The sequence below is a fragment of the Sitophilus oryzae genome, unplaced genomic scaffold (genome assembly GCF_002938485.1).
Source record: "Sitophilus oryzae breed Bouriz unplaced genomic scaffold, Soryzae_2.0 scaffold_1178_pilon_pilon, whole genome shotgun sequence".
NCBI lineage: Eukaryota > Metazoa > Arthropoda > Insecta > Coleoptera > Curculionidae > Sitophilus > Sitophilus oryzae.
In genome coordinates, this window is record NW_022145813.1 from 1,067,509 (window position 1) to 1,085,365 (window position 17,857).

At 35.2% G+C, this 17,857-nt stretch overlaps 1 protein-coding gene across 1 annotated transcript in view; it reads right to left on the reverse strand.

The window, feature by feature from the left end:
* Window positions 1-3,812: 3,812 nt before the first annotated feature.
* The window catches only part of LOC115890283, a 93,624-nt gene continuing 79,579 nt past the window's right edge, over window positions 3,813-17,857 (reverse strand). Inside the window, exons 15-18 of the mRNA XM_030910464.1 lie at window positions 17,240-17,411; window positions 13,036-13,630; window positions 7,790-8,084; window positions 3,813-3,951 (exon numbers count right to left, since the gene is read on the reverse strand). Coding sequence (XP_030766324.1) covers window positions 3,813-3,951; window positions 7,790-8,084; window positions 13,036-13,630; window positions 17,240-17,411 — 1,201 coding nt within the window. The remainder of the gene's footprint in view (window positions 3,952-7,789; window positions 8,085-13,035; window positions 13,631-17,239; window positions 17,412-17,857) is intronic.

Below are 17,857 nucleotides of genomic sequence, written 5' to 3' on the forward strand. Positions count from 1 at the left end.
TACACTATCCGTTCCGTTTCCCTTCCGTTCCATGGCCCGTATTCTGTAACTTTGACATAAAAACGTTACGCTTTCAAAGTGGTGAGCGCAAGTATTCGATCAGCGAAACGCAAGGCAGTCGATTTTGGTTTTCTCGTTGCCACGCGAATCGTGTTCTGGATACGCGTTGAGCACATACTGGCAACATCACAATTGCTAATGTAGCTAATAGTCAAAGTTGATAACTGACGGATGTAACAATGAAAAATGTCAACGTTACGTGAATTTCATAACCTATTGTTAAGTTATGTCAAGCTATTTTTCTATGGATATGTCATTATTCTTATTGTAAGAGGGAAGTGTTGAAGACGCTTCTCAGCATTTTCGATGTTTTGAACAATATTTATAGCTGCCAAGTCGTTAATTATCAATTACTTATTGAGGAATTTATAGAAGAAGTAGTAATTTTCACTAAAGAGCAAGATAACGCACAAAATCACAATTTTTTCGATTTTCACTGTCAGTTCGACAAGCAAAACGATCCTTTAAGGCAACCGTTTTCAAAGCGCTCAGCGCAATCAGTAAAGACGCGTCAGACGAGAATACCGAAATCGTTAATTAAGTGCGCGCTCAGCGAAAATTAACGTCATATACGCTGAGCATCTAAAAGCGCTTAGCCGTTTTCAAAGTTACAGAATACGGGCCCTATCCTTTCCTTCTATACATTTTTTTGACGGAAGGACTGAAGCGTATTAGAAACAGGGTTGTCAAGTTCTTATGGTGCGTTTAGACTTGAGCACGCACGCACTGATCCTTCGCGAATCCTCAAGTGTAAACGGCTGTGCGCGCACGCTCACTCTGGATCTGTCGGGGCGCGAGCAGTCGCGAACGTGAGCCGTCTGGTGTCGGTTTTTGGTACGTGCTGAAATGGATTTTATGTGTGCGCGAACGCTCAGTTTGCACAGGCAATTTGTTTTGTCTGCGTTCGTGCGTGCGTGTGTGATTTTTTTTTTCGATTTCTTTATTAAAATTATGGAGTGAATCAATGAATCTTCGTTATTATTAATTGAAGAATGTGAAAAGTTACCTATATTATGGGATGTTTTTTTAAAAAAAAATAACGCTAAATATGTCCATATTAATGAAATTGCTATTATAAAAATGTGTATCTTTCGTTTGGAATTTTTGGTGTTATTAAATTTTGTAAATATTCAAAGTCGGCCTGGTCATTCTTGTAAAGTTTTTGAACTGATCATAGCCCTCCTCAGACACTAAGTTGTTGCAGTAAATTATATCGATTTCTAAAAATTTGGGTTTGCCACCAGCGATGTTGTTTTCGATTTTTCTTTTTAATAATTAAGCTGTGCATAACAATGACTGCAGCCCCGACTATTTCTTGGTCGTCCATTATTTTCGCCAATACAACTTTGCTGTGCGCGCACAAGTGGATCACTTCATTCGTCGAAAAATAAGTTTTTAATTTGAACGGAGCCGAGAGCGCGAACGAATGCCGTGCACGCACGCTCAGCTCGTGCAGTGGCGCATCCAGAGATTAAGTCTGGGAGTGGTAGTGGCAATATCTAAATAAAATAATTTAAATTAAATTTTCGCTCAAAGGTATTGTAACTATACGGAAAAAAATAAACTTAGATTGTGTTCTGGATTTCTATTTTGATTGACATTATTAATATATTTTGTGACAATTTTATTTTAAACCAAATTTTCTTATTTATAAGTTTTTTCCTGGGAGGGGTAATTACCCCCATTACCCCTCCCGTATAAGCGCCCGTGTGCTCGTGGGTGCTCAAATCGTGCTCAAATCTAAAAAAAAAAAATCTAAAAAAAAATGGTACTGCACCATTACATTTGTACCAGCTCTGTGAACATTTTGCTGCTTTTTATTTATTCTTTCACTTCTTAATTAAATCAATTACCTTTTTCAAAAGATACAAATTTTCAAAATATAACCTTCGTAATGATAAAAATTGTAAAATAAAAAGTATGGGACTGATACGAAACGAAAGCATACGTATAGCGTGAATACAGTCAAAAATTCGGAACGGATATGGAATGGAAACGGAAAATATAGTGAGAATCAACCGTTATGTGGACATCAAGCTCTTGCGCTCTCGTAAGAGGTTGATGTCTACCCCTCGGAGGAAGAACATCAAATCTGTTGTCAGGGGAGGATGGGAAATACTCCTGGGAATGAGTTATAAACTCTATGATGAGTTATAACTCAAGAAAGGGGGACACAATAGATCTTTAAAGTCGCGGTGATTAATCCCCCTCCCACTCATTCTACATTCTACTTTCTAACTCCTGAAAATCATTAACAAGGTACTATAAAACTCAAAGCTGGTTTAAAAGTTAGATATCGCGTATAAACTTATATGAAAAAAATATGAATACAAATTTTAAGTAGTTAAATTTGAAATACCCAGTATATTGTGAAATTGTGTTAAAGTATTTTTTTTTTCTGAGACATCAAGTAATTTTCAAGAATGACTTGTCTCAAGAATGACTATGTTTTCTTATTTCTATGATCAAAGTATCTGTTGTATGCAAAATAAGGAATAAAACAGTATTAGAAACAAATGTATATTTATATTTAAAAACCAATATCTAAGTATATAATATTTATTTATATTTGATACCAATTAAACTTTTAGTTACGTAATCGAGGGCGCGATTTTTAAATTCATAATTGCCAACCATGGACAAATTCGGCGCCGGGCTGACTAACTGGAATTTAAATTTCGCGCTGGGGATTCAGATGGTAGCTTTGCTGTAAAAAATGTCAAGTTGCCACATTTATTTATTTATTTTCTGACATTGTCATTGGTTTTGACACTTTAGTTTTGTATTACGAGTTTTTGGTTTAAAAGAACTGTGTTGTGACATTTTAAGCTTAAACATTTTTACCAGCAGAACTTACAGTCGAATATTGTTCTTTTTAGAACCTCTTTTAGCGCGAAGTGGTACAAGATAGCTTAATAGCCGTAAAAAACTCATCGCAACTTTATTAGAATATTTTGAATGGGAAAGTGGTAGTAAAGGCCCTTTATGTCTGTTAAATTCTGTTAAGGAGGTGAGTTATGTTGATGTAAATAATAACTGTTTATATATTTATAATTAATTTATTTTTGTTTCCTAAAATATTTTGATTAAAAGAAAACATGTAAATGAGGACAACGCTGTGCCGATCAAGCTTAATCACGTAACTAAAAGTTTATTTGATATGAACTATAAATATAAATGTGTACTTGAATGGGGAAAGTGCTATTAAGTATCTAAACTTAATAAACCAATAACACCCCCCCCCCCCATACTCCGAAAAATTTAGTCTGCAGACTTGGTCTGAGGATAAAAACTTTCTGCTTCTTTGGCGGATCAAGTCTGTGGTAGGCCAAGCCTTTGACGAAACAAATCTGTCACAGGCCAAATCCGCAGACTTGATCTGTCAGGTTAGATTGGTCTAAAAAACGAGCAAAGGATTACAACCTTAGTCTTTGTCAATGTCCAGTTCAATGATATTTTACTCAATATTTTTTATAACCAGGTATTACAATTAATTTGCATTGTCTAATTGTAATCATTATTAGTCAACACAGCAAAACGAGATTCTTTTTATTAAGGATTAACCTTGCTTTATTCTTAGCACAAGAAAAGATCCGTATAGAACAAAGAATAGTCCTAGACTAGTTAAAAATGAAGAGTGAAGGATAAGCTGTAGATATTTACAATAAACTTGACTTTAAATACTCTAGAAATATATACATTGTGCGAGAAAAACGGCCGTCAAAGCCAATAATAAAACTATTACTTATCGGTCAGATAGTCCAGACTTGGACTTTTTCGGCGACGATACACCAGCTGGCGTGCTCGTAGGTCGAAGAGACTATGTGCAGATTGTCGACGTATTTGTCGATCAGTTGATCTAATTCACCTTCGCGGAATACGTGGTAGTACCTGAAAATAACAACATACATTACATAGGAAGTACAGGTGGGCAAAACCGTTATTTTTAAATAACAGTTGAAACTGTTACTGTTATTTATATATAACAGGTTTCTGTTATTTTTTGACTTTAATGTTAAACACCTAAAATATCATACGCATTGTCCAAATTGTTAAGCATAAAAATGCTTAACTTTCCGAAACGTTAAGCATTTTTTTTTCTTTGTTAGGCAAATTTATATTACTGTAAACATAACTTATGACAAGCAGCGTCCGTTTAGGTTTAACGCAGAAGTGTTTACAAAAAATAATTATTTTATTTTGTAGATTTTCTTGCAGTGCAGTAGCGAAATACACATAAAGGATTTTTTTGGAAAGATGAATCCGCCACATAGGTATAGACATTTTTTATTTAAGTAGTTGAAAAGCACTTAATATTTCTAATCACCAAAGTTCTAATTCATTTAATACATACATTTCTAATGATCATTCACTATTTCTTGATATCATTATTGGTGACAGGCAATAAAATTGTCTTTGACAAGTTTTTTAAAACGTAGCAAAAACAATGAAAGTACATATTTAAAAATATTAATAAAAATAACTCGAATTAACTTGAAGTAACTGAAATATAATAACTAAGTTCTGAAACCTCGATTACAAAACAAAAACTTTAAAATGTAAATAAATACATATATAAAAATAAATTTGCAGAAAGCAAAATAGTAAATTAAACTTGCTCAAAACAATTCTAATTGTTATTATTTCTAATTGTAAATTAGAATAGCTTAATCAAGACAATTTTCTTTAATTCAGTTATAATTAATATTTATTTTTATTTACCATGCATTATTAATGCCAATCCGATAAAATAAAACCACTTTCAAACTATTTTACGCCAAAAAAATGCATTAATATAAAAATTAAATAATTGAATTCTAACGCCACCGTACACCGCGATTGATCCACACAGGCGAAAAAGCTATTATTTTCCAACTCGGCTTATCTCGACCACCACCCGTTATGCTCGTAACAGGTTAAAAATCAATGTATCTAAAACAACTGCTTATTTTCTATACGTTATGGGGGCCCATCTGTTGCGGGCCCAGCATCGACAATCGACCAATGCAGCAGCGTTACTTTCCCACTCCGGTTTTAAAAAAGCTGCTTATTTTATATACTGTTATTTTTAAGCTGTTGCAAGACCATGGACCGATGCAGCAACGTTCGCCGTGCATTCCCCACTCCGTTGTATCTCGACTGTCGGCGCGTCGCCCGTTATCGATGGTTGGCGAAATAACAGATTTTTCATACTAGTTGTTTTTTGGAATTGCTTCGAGCCGCATAGGATTTCGTGGCGATGCAGAGCGCCGACTTCGTTTCACGAACGGTCGATCTCTACGTATCGTTATTTTATATCTGTTATTTTTTAGAAGTAGCAACGGTTGCGTTATGTTATTTCCAAATAACTGCTGTAAAATAACAGATAGTTAAATAACAACCCATCTCTAATAGGAAGATTATAGATCTATTGTGTCCCTCTTTCTTGAGTTATAACTTATCATGCAGTCTTAGGAAGAGCGCCCACGCCAAAGTGACGTAGCATATGACGTTGCACATACATGGCAATGATATGGCAATAGCGTTGCATGATTTTTCAGGAAGCGCACATATAAGTGACGTGGCGTAAACATGTCGCCCTCAGAGGATGAAGATTTGTTAGCAGTTGTAAACCTAATCAATATGAACTAAAATTATCCAAAGCGTTGCTATTGGAAACACCCCTTTTGGAAAAAGAGTCAAAGGAATAGTGGATTTAGTATTTTTAAGGAATTGAATATGATCCAAAAAGATTTCAGGCATTTTATAGAATGAAAAAAGAAACCTTTGAAGTAATAGTTAGAAAAGCCTCAATCAATGATACAAAACGTATATTGAAGTCCTAATCGTCCTGCATTTTTACTAAATTCGAGTAACGTGTTAATAGCACGTGGCGAAAAGTACAACCATGTTCTGAAAAACTTTTTCGAGTGTCTTATACCGTTGGAGGATTGCCATTCCAGATTATGGAGTCTATACCAAGTTCTTGAGTTCTTTAAGTCAGTTTCCGCTTGGAAAGCTGAACTGTTCTGGTCCAGTTAGTGGAGTGTTCGCTCCTTTTCTAGTTAGATCGTTGTGGTATGATCGTTTAACTGCTGAGCAAACGTTTCTCGCTTCTAAATCTTTTTGTTGTTCAATACTAGAGAAGTGTCTCAAAGTTGTACATTCTTGGTATTCCATCCACTGTGAGTTGGAGGAGCGGAATTTTCCTTTGGTGGGTGTTCCAAGCTCCTGAGCTGAGAATTCTCCCAGTAGTTCCGTCAATGACCAGTCAAATTATTGTCGTATTGGCATGTCTACCAATGACAATGTGCAGTGGTGTCTAGAGACTGACCTCGCCAAAATTATCATCGATCGTCATTCTCCAGCCGGCTTTGACGCCTTTTTTTCGATCGTATGGTTATAGATTCTCTTGCCAAAATATACAAAGAAGCCAAAGAAAGGGTAATAATATATAAAACAACCCCAGAGTTCCCAACTGGCAACGGAGTGCGACAGGGAGAAGCGATATCTACCAAACTGTTTACAGCAATAATAGAAGAAATCTCCCGTCATCTAGACTAGACCACAGATTATACAGATTATAAACTTTGTTTTTTCTTTATTGTTTTTCGTGGTTCCAATTTTCGGAATCGGGCACTAGTTAGGTTACTAGTTTGCGCACATAACACGCCCACTTATGGCCTCTAAAATTGTGCACAGCGCCTGACCGGCACAGTTATTAGAGAGATATCGGAAAACCGAATAGCGTCATGCAGTATTTACGCGTACCTTATCATGGTTACGATATGCGCGAGTCAATTTTTAACGCAATACCCGCTAATAACGTTACCGCCTGATGTAATTTGCGGATCAATTACACCAAGCGCTATTTCTAAATAACGTTTAAAAATTGCTTAAATGGGCATGTGCGGGTATTTGACAACCAGACATTTTAGGTTATGTTTGAATTGTTTTGAATTATTACTTTAGTTTTATTAGGTAATTTGATATTTAAGTAGCTGGGATTAGTTTTAATTAAATAAATATGGCCCAAAATATGGATTCTATCTCTTCCAATATTAAAGAACCTATAAAGAGGTTTAGGTTTACAGCAGATGACGACTTAGCCCTTCACTGGCAGACGTTGAACAATAAAGCACTGGAAATAAGCACTTTAGCCCTTTAGTTTTAAAATACCTAGTAAACAAAACAATTTCAAAATATTAAATTCAAAGTTAGGTTAAGTTTAAATAGCGGACGCGACGCGAACAGAATCTATCCGATCCCATAACTATAAATAAAGAGAGTTAATACCACCTCACGTAAAGGAAATAACACACCTGGCCTTATTAACGTCCATGCACGCTATTCGGTTTAGCGATATCTCTATATTACGCTGTTTATTGTTATTTGACGCGAGTTTATTTTTGCGCACAGGAAATTTTACTCGTTTGCACATTGTCATAAAAAACAATTTTCGTACCACGAATTAGAGACAAGATTTTCCCTGGACTACAAAAATTACAGCATGGTACCCACGAGGAATTAAGAGACCTAGTGGAAGACCAAACCTTGAGATGGAACCCTGATGTTAGGAAATTAGCAGGGATAACTTGGGCCCGCGTAGTCAACAATAGATAACAATGGGTCCAACTACAAAGAGAGTATCTAAATATGTGAAGAACGCTACACCATAATTGGAAATGGTTGAGTAAGCTGAATATGATGATGATGGTAGTATATTCAATGTATGTTGCTCTATACTCACCTATGATAAGTAATTTCTCCTCCTATTTCGTCGGAAGGTAGAGAATCCTGCGAAATGTCACTCAGTCCCGACGGATCCCTCTTTTTCAAATGACCCGGCGTCAAGGAATCCATCACTTCCAGTCGGTTCTTGGTCTTCGTCTCGAAGGAGATGAGCGAGGCAGTGCTTCCCGCATCGCTAACGCTATCTTTAGAGTCTACTGATAAATCGCCCACGGATGAAGCTATCGATGGCCCGCCAAAGTTGATCGAAGTTGCGCCGCTGGAGATTACCGAATTACTACTGCTCCCTGAAACTGAAAAAAACCCTGTAATTTTTTTAAATCAATTATCTAAAATTTTGGTATGCATTTAGTAGTTTAGTACTAGAAGTTGAACACTACTACGTTTTACTAGAAATAAAAATTGATATTTAATTTTTAAAAAGAAAAAACACAAAAATAATTCGGATAAGGCGGGTTTTGTTGCAGTATTATACATAATGGCTATGAAATGAAGAACGCCGTCATTTTATATCTAAATTTACATGGGAAATGCCATCGATCGTCATTTCCTCGTCAACTGGATGCCGTTTTTTTTCGATTATACGGTATTTGCTTCCTAACTTGATTTATTAAATATACTATTTTATTAAAATTAAGTAAAGATGGCGTAGAGCGTCTAGCACTCTCGCCATAGTAGAACGTTTTGTACTCAAATGCTATTCTCTGCTTTTCGTTGGTCAGATTGAGGGTTACAGCAAAGTCGGCCTGACGATGGAGAAAAATCTCCGAAACCGGTCGTCGAATGGCTGTTCCCTTCGGTCTGATGAACTTAATGCAGAGAATAAGCATATATGTAGGGTTTTTCCCCTTTTTCCGCTACTAGTATTTTGTTTATTTTTATATACCCTACCTAAGCCTTGTTAGCTCCATCTGCGGTAACATGGATGAAGCAAGCATTAAGTACAGATGTGAAAAGACGTCAGTAGTAATATTATACTTGTATAAAAGCTTATGAAAAAATGCGGGATTTGTAACAATAATGGCAATAAAAAGCAAATATAAGTGGATAAGACGGATTTTGCTGCAGTAACGTAATTTGTAGTGAATTTGGAATTATGTTTATGTAGATTTTAAGGTCCACTATTAATATATGTCATTAAGCCATTTTTTTTAATAGATAAGGCGAGTTTTGCAACTTGACGTCTCAAATAATAATTTAGATAAAAATAAACAATATCTAGTTGTTTTTATGGACCTAAAAAGGCTTTCGACACTGTTTCGCATTAAGTACCTGAAACGATCAAATACTATTAGATCGTTTAGAACAAGTTGGAATTCGAAGAAGTTTATTAAAATTGTTTTCCTATACACTCACCGGCACGAAAAACGGACACCTTAAAATTTTCATGTATTTTAAAGTTTAATATATTTTGTTCTAGTGGACCAATTTTGATGACTTTTTAAGCAATTTGTAATGAATTCTTTGAGCTTTTAATGCCTCTTTCTAAATTAAAAATGTAACTTGCCATTAGATCTGTCAATTATACGAGGGAAAACAAAATGTTGATATTTTGGTGAAAATTCGAAACACCCTGTGAAGTACTTTAACAAAGCAAGGAATTTAAAAATAATTTTATGATCTAGGTTTATCTTGTTTTGATTGTTTTTTTATTCATCTCAATAGCTTTATTTTTTTTGGAATATTCGCTTTTGAAGAAGACATGATTTTTTCGTATTTTTTTACATTAAAACCATGTATTTGCTTTTAGTCCTAGTCAACAGATCTGTAAAATAGTGTTGATCATTTTTGTAATACCACTGTCTTTGAAAAATCTTATTATTATTATCTGTTGGGCAGTTACTCTAGCAGATATGGTTTTAAGTCCAAAAGTTGATCTCTACCATAATCAATTAAAGCAGCAACAGCCGATACTTCTGAACTAAAAACCATCTCTACTAGAGTAAACGTTAGTAAACAATAATAATATGATTTTTCAATGATAGTGCTTACAAAAACAATAAACTCTATTTTAAGTGTTTTGATGAGGATTTAAAATCAATGCAAAAATAGCTATAAATAAATGCTGTAAAAATAATAAAAAAAATAAAGCTATTCAGATAAATCAAAAAACAAACTATCGAGAAAAGACGTACCTACAGGATAAAATTATTTTTAAATTCTTTGCTTTGTTAACATTTTCCACGGGGTGTTTCACCAAAATATTAACATTTTGTTTTCCCTCGTATAATTGACAGATGAAAACTCATTTTCAATTTCGAAAAATGAAAGTTACTAAAAGAAAGTCAAATAATATAGCTACAAATTGCTTAAAAACTATCAAAATGGGCCCACTAGAACAAAATATATTAAACTTTAAAATACATAAAAATTGTTAAGGTGCCCGTTTTTTGTGCCGATCAAACTTTGGTAACGTAACTTTGGTAAATAACGTCAAGAGTCATGGAGGAAAGTAAAATTTGCTTTTATTAAAATAGGAATAACTCTGATTTGGGTTGGAATGGTAAATTAATTAGACAAACTTGGCGATAGACAGAAAAACTGTTTAAGAGCTTTTCATTCTTTATTCTTAATAATCTGCAGTATAAGCTTTTTTAAAGAAGTAAATAACATCTAGAGATTGACCTCGTCAACATTATCATAGACTGTCATTCCCCAGTCGTTTTTGAGGCCTTTTTATTCCACATACAGTCGAGGCACAAAAAGTTTTACTCCGAATAGAACATGCTATTTTTTTCAAACGCGACAAATAAGTTTTTAAACAATTTCAAAAGGTCCAAATAATATAAAAAAATTTAAAAGTCATACCAGAGGTAATACCTTGCAAATAATTATATATCGAAAAACTATGGTTACGCTCGTAGAATTTGACACTCTATGTCAGTTTAATCAGAGGTCTAATAATATATTTTCGTACTTTAATGTTTAGGCGTAAAAATGCTTTATTCTTATGCCTAGGCGTTAAAATGACTTTTTTGTACTGTCAATCACGTCGCAAAAACTAATACTTTTGTGACTTTTGAAAAAAAATTGGCGCCGCGAGTCACGTATAGCCGCCCATACTAAAATATGTTAATATCTCGAAAACTGCGACTTTGACTGATTTTGATGTTATTACAAATTTTGTTGCAAATATTATTCCTAATCTTAATTTGAAAACCGCGTTTCGCTAGCTACTGTAATTTTGGAGTTACGATTTTTTAAAATTTTTAACCCCCCTCCCACCTCCACCAAAAATTAATGGCCAGATTATCGGGTGCCACAGTATTTTTGTGCCAAATTTGGTTAAAATCGGTTCGGCGATTTTTGAGTTATCGTGTTACAGACGGACAGAGGGACAGACAGACAGACACCATGAAAATATTTTTATTTAGGTCATTTATGACACAAATAACTCATTTTGAGTGAAATTAAAAAACCTTTTTTTACCGATCCTAATAGCCTACCATTCCTATTATGGTCGGCTAAAAAATATTTATTTCAATGCTATGGAAAGGTCGATAATAGTTATCGGAAAAAATGTAATACTTTAACAATAAAATATGACGTTAATGGAAATTAATAATAACCATCTCTCAAAGAATGAAATGCTATTACCATATAGATGCCTTTTAATTATTAGGTCTTTCGATTTTTTTCGGAATTCAACCATATTTTCGTGTTTTTATTATTTCCTTTAAAACGGTATGAACATTTTGAAAAATCTAAACGGGATTAACCATTTTATAATAAACAAACATTTTTATGAAATCAATGTCAATAATAAAAGAGTTTTTCCTGTTGTGAATGGCAATCCATCACACAGTGCTTCGAACATATGGCTCTAGAGGACATAAATGCAAAACTTCTCTTTTATTGTAGGCAATTTATTCAAACTAGGTTTATTTGACACAAATGATGAGTACTCTCATTGTACTAAATGATGATGTTCTTAGTCCCACGTTTATGAAAAAAAATCTTATAAATAATAAAAATATGGGAGCTGTGTTCCATCTAAGGAAATAATAATTTATAGTATGAAAACGGTGTAAGTATTAAATAAATCCCTGTGATAAAAAAGAATTGGAATAACATTAGAACATGATTCCTACAATATAAGCCAATATAAGATAAAAATCTTTTTCTTTAATGAAAAAGAAACATTAATGCTATATTTAATTAAAAAAAAACTTAAGATACTATAAATTTACTTTAGGACAACAAAATGCATAGATCGTAACTACTCTGATTCAGAAGAATCATTGCTGACAGAATCTTCCAAATTTATAGTATCCAAATCACAGGTAGATGAAATATCCTCACATATAAGATATTTCTGTACATCATTTTCTAATATGTTACTTTTTCGCCTTGTTACTGTTCTTTTTGTTGATATGAGGGGTTCGGATGTTAATAGTTACCTCTTTAATAGACCATATCAATATATTATTTTTTCGTTTTCTTGGGTATGAGGTTTTATAATAAATTGAAAGATGGAAACTTTTTTTATGCTATGTTTCGCTCCAACATAGTGAGCTTTTTGAGGCACAAGTGGTGTCTCATTTGACTGGAAGGTTCATCAATATCTAATAAAGAACACATTTTTTGAAATACAAATAATTTTGAGTTCTTGTCCTTATGATCAAGCCAAGTATTAACCAGATCGGCATTGCTTATCAATTTTACTCCATCTGAAAAGTATTATAAAATAAAGTTCGTCGCAAGCAGACGCAGGTGAACTATACAAAAATTAAAAGTGTATGAATATGACAACAAAAATATTCAATAAATACGATGTTTTGATATGTTTTTTTAAATGCCTTTTTGAAGTTTGAAAACGTGAAATTTTTATACCCATTTAAGAATCATCTTAAAAAATAAATAAAAACTAAACAATCACGAACTTGTTTAGAAATAAATTTAAAGTACATACCTTGTTTAACAATATCCATAGTGGCTTTCAATTAAGTACGTACTAACTCGTTTACGTTTAACTCCATATACAGAACTACTATGAATGTTATTCTTTTCATTGATATAAGATAATGATCGCAAAATTTATTTTTAGTGAAAATATTTGCTAACAAAAAAACGCTGTTTATAAAAAATAATATACAGGATGGTTGAACATTGCTATAAGTATAAAATTACATATTCAGATATTAGTAAATTTTAACTTTTTTTTCGATTTTTGTCCATGGGACGAAGCACTGTGCATCAGTTCAGAATACCTGTACGGGACAACACATAAATAAGTTAACTCACCTTTTTCGGAGGAATCACAGGAATCGGTTGAATTTCCTTTCGCTATCAACGGTCTCCGATCTCCTAAATCTCTCCCAGATTCTATCAACTCTACCTCTTCCTCTAACATCATCCCATCTCGCTTCCTCTCACTTTGGTCTCCTTCCGCGCTACCATTGACAAAACAGTCCGCTCGACGTCCGTGATTGGCTAGAACATTTGTGGTAAGTTTAACGGTATTTACACTAATCACATTTTCCGATCTATGTACAGAATTGGCCGTGGAATTTTTGCTATAACTAGTTAAAGCCGAACTTATGATAGTGTTTTGTGTTGTCAGGTTCTCTTGGCTAGTATTTTGGCTGCTTGTCGTGTTGTTGGGTTCACTTTTTACTTTGCCATGCTTATTTCGGCTGGAGAAAAGCTTGCAACGACATTCGGGGTACTTTCTGCATCTCGTACACGTCTTGGATTTAATCTTTTGCGCGTAGGTGGTGGTACTTTGCGACAGGCGCGTCAGGTATTCGTTTTGCTTTTTGATTTCCGCGCTTAGTTTGGACAAGTCGTGGAGTTCTTCGCTAAGCCGATGGATGTATGGGTCATCTATGTTGTCCATCTAAAAGAAAAAGCAAAGGAAATGTTAATCGTATACACACAAATTATGAATATAAAATTAGTGCTTTAAAAAAACTAGTATTGTTGAGTGAAATATGTCTTAGGTCGCACCTTTGAATACAAAGACTAAGAAAATTATAAGAGAAAAAATCTAATATGACTTATACCGTGTGCGTCTTAAAAGTGGTTAACCTTATAACATTTTTGTTTTTCGAGATAAAAAACGAAATTTGGTATTTTAGTAAATAACATAAATTAGGATTTATTGACGTATGTAATTGTTTTCAGTGACTTCCTGTTTCACCGGATATGACTACAATTTTTCATTTTTAATTGGCACTCTCGGTATTTTTTTATTTTATTCAATAGAAAATGATACTCTAAATAGAATATCATACGACAGGCCAACTTGACATTTGCGCTTTAAAAAAACCGTATTTTAAATTTCAATCTAGAGCGCCATATCTGTGTTAAAAATGCTATTTTAACTAATCAAGGAGCTTTGGAAAAATAGATTTGATCCTCTACTGTTTTTCGTATCTTGTCCTGGCCGGTTAAAAGATGCCCAAATCGTATTTTTAATCATATCTTTTTTTTTCAAATGGAACGAAACATTAGCATATTTGGAAAAAGCATTTTTTACGAATAATTTAGTACGACACACTTGGTACTTCGAGTGAAATTATCGTTATGAACCGAATGTTACAATTTTAAATAAACCATATAAGAAAATGTCAAAAGTTGTTATTCAGTTGATATGTCACTCTATTCAGTGCGTCATTTTCTATCGAATAAAATAAAAAAATACGAGTGCCATTTAAGAATCAAAAATTGTAGTCATTTCCGGTAAAAAAACGAAGTGGCCATAAACAATTTAATACGTCAATCAATCCTAATTTATGTCATACACTAACATACCAAATCTCGTTTTTTTATGTGAAAATATAAAAAAAATATACAATTTTAAAGCTAGCGGTTGTAATGAAGTTCATAAAAATTTCTGCACTTATTCCTGGGAGACCCTGTATATTGTGTTAATTAATATTATACTAGAATAAAAGAGACTTTATTATTTTAATAATGACAGTCAATGTATTTTATTGTTAATTATTAAATCATTATTGTAATGAACTTCATTAGTGTTCCGATTGTTAAATTAAATAAGTTAAATATTTAATTGCCATATTGTAAGAGAGTTGTGATCGGTTTTGGTCGCTATAGTTTAATGCGAGAACACGAACCGTTCGCGCCGCTCGCCCTACTCTGCTAGTGCAGGCTGGAGGGGAGCACCAGTCGAGTACCTTGGCTGCAGCAGTTCAAAACGACAGTTTTGTGGTCGCACGCGAAGCAGTGAATAGTGAGTTCGAGTCCGGAGTGCCCCGCCGAGTAACCAGCTGCCAGCCGCCGATCGCCGCCGTACTGTGCAAGGTAAGCACCAGCCGCCGAAGTGATCGAGGGTAGGTCGTATTCTTTTTATTGTTATTAGCGTTTACTCTACTACCTGAGCGCGATATAGGGATAAAGGCAACAATTGCCGACCAGGCGAAAGAGGGAATACGCTGTGCTAGGGCAGGTCGCCGGGAATCGTGGCCCTTAGAGGTGCTGTCTGACATCTGCTCAAGTACAACGTATCCTTCGGTTGCTGAGACGAGAGTCCTTATTTTCTTTATTGACATTAAAAAAACGCAGGAGAACAACCATTGCCGAGTGGGCAAAGTCGGGAATACGCTGTGCTAGGGTAGGTCGCCAGGAATCGTGACCCTTAGAGGGGTTCTGTCTGACATCTGCTCAGGTACGACGTATCCTTCGGTTGCGGAGACGAGAGTCCTTAGTTTCTTTATTGACATTAAAATTACCAGGGTTGCCGACCAGGCAAAAGAGGGACTACGCGGTGCTAGGGTATGTCGTCGGGAATCGTGGCCCTTAAAGGTTATTTCTAACATCTGCTCCGGTAAAAAGTACCTCTCGGGAAGAGCTAGTTAAGGGTTAATGATTAATTGTTTTCTTAAGGGACAGCCAGGGTAGTTCAGTAAACGCACGGGTCGCGAATATTTATGGTGCTTTAACAGGATCTCGCCCAACTCCCTAGGCTGGTTCTGTCGCGCCTGCTTTTCTCTAGGTGTGTCGTCCGGACGGCACCCTGCAACAGTGACGCTGGACGGGATCTCGCCTGAATCCCGAGGCTGTCCTGACCGGGCGATGTGTGTGCGTGCTGCGCTAATGCGATCGGTGTATAACTCGCCGAGGCGTCGCTAACTTCGACGCGGATCCGGGACCCGCGTCCGTGTCCAACGACGCGTCGCTAACTTCGACGTCGATCCAGGACTCGCGTCTGTGTGCCACGGGACGCTGTTAACTTCGAGATCGATCCGGGACTCGCATCCGTGTCCAACTGGACGCTTTTAACTCCGACGCCGATTCGTTGCTGTAACCATCGGGACGCCTGTAATGACGTCGCCGCCGTTTAGAGAGTCGCGTCGCTGTAGAGTATGTTGCTCCAGTACCTACGTGTGTTGTGTTCAATAGGACGCCGCTAACTTCTACGCCGATCTGGAACTCGCGTCGTCGTGTCTAACGGGATGCTGTTAACATCGCCGCCGATCCGGGAACCGCGTCTCTGTGTATAACGGAACGTCACTTCGGGAACGCGTCTCGTGTTCGAGTGATAGAGTCAGTCAGAGAGTTGCGTATTGGGAATAATCGATCAGAACTCTAGAGGTACACGGTGGTTATTGTAAATTTTGCTTTACGAGATTCTAAACATTCATTTTATTTTACTATTGTTACAATTCGAGAACGTAAACTTTCTTTGATTACTTTTGTACATAATTAATTGGTTAAATAAAAGCCTAGTGTTGCGTTATAGTTAATTGTGTGTTTTATTTTCTTTTTATCTCATCACTCCCTGGTATCTCCACTGTATAAAAGCTATCCGTACTGGCACTAGCGGTCTCTCAAACACTATAAACTTTGAGGGTGGTGCCCGAGTACCGAACCAAGGCAACTCGGCGTCTGTAAGCGTTCTCAAAAGGAAGGGAACCTCACACGGTTTTATATTAACTCTAATTTTTTTGGAAGTATTTTTTATAAAAGCATTCATAAAAAAATATATATCCTTCAAATACTTAACTTTAATAGCTGGTAGTAATAAGTTTCACTTCAAATATGCACACATATGCTGTCCTCCATTCGCGAACTTCGAGTTCCGGGCTTTACGCCCTGGGGCTACTCGAGAACGGTTCTGAAAGGAGCTGTGCGCGATAGCCTAATGCCTCCATATGGCGCGGAACAGTTCTGGAACTTTATGACTCAATTGAATGGAGTGAGAGTATCGCGTTCTTGAACAGTTCAAAGCTGCACAACTGCGTGAATGGAGGACAGTAATAATGCACACACAATTTTTTTTATTTAAAGTACTAACTCGGGTTATTTTTATTTTTATTTGAAAACGGTAAAGATAAAATATGTTTGTTTTATCGAAATCTACCGGCCCAAAAAAATTTGCACACGTTTAAAACTTAACTTTGTATAACTATTTCAGTCAAGGATAGTATCTCTCAAATTAAAATAAAAATGCAAAGAAAGAATTCGGATTACTAATCTAATTTACCGTTAACTGGTAATCATCTATTTCCCTCATTAATTTTTCACTAAGCTTGTCAGCGAAAGCGGTTAAATGTTTGTGACATTCTTCGTTCCACGTATTGCTAGATCTTCGAGAGCCATCAGTATCGCCATTTTCTCCATCATCATCCAACAGGGGCATGGTGTCAGGTGAAAATCTGTAATCGGAAAATTGACTTGTAATAGGAAAATTTCAGCAACATATTTTGCAGATCAAAATAAATAAAAAAATTCTACAAAAATGTATGAATAAAATGTTTCTAAATTTATCATTTCAGTCAAATAACTATCTAGTTAACATGTTTATTTTTTGTCAATGATGACATGTATTTATTATTTCGACTCCAAATATCTTGAGAACCCAAGAGGTTTACCATACAGATTTTTACCTTTTTTACGTAAAAAAACAGCGGGATATTACTCTTTAAAGCAGTTTAAAAATATGTAGGTTATACCCCCACAAGTAGGAGCCATACTGACACCGCAATCGAATTGATCATATCAAAAAAACAATTTTCATCCCAATATCGATGTTAGTTTAGGAATATTTGGAATATCTTAAAATAAAAATGTAACTTCTACACTCTGTATCTCCGAAACGAAG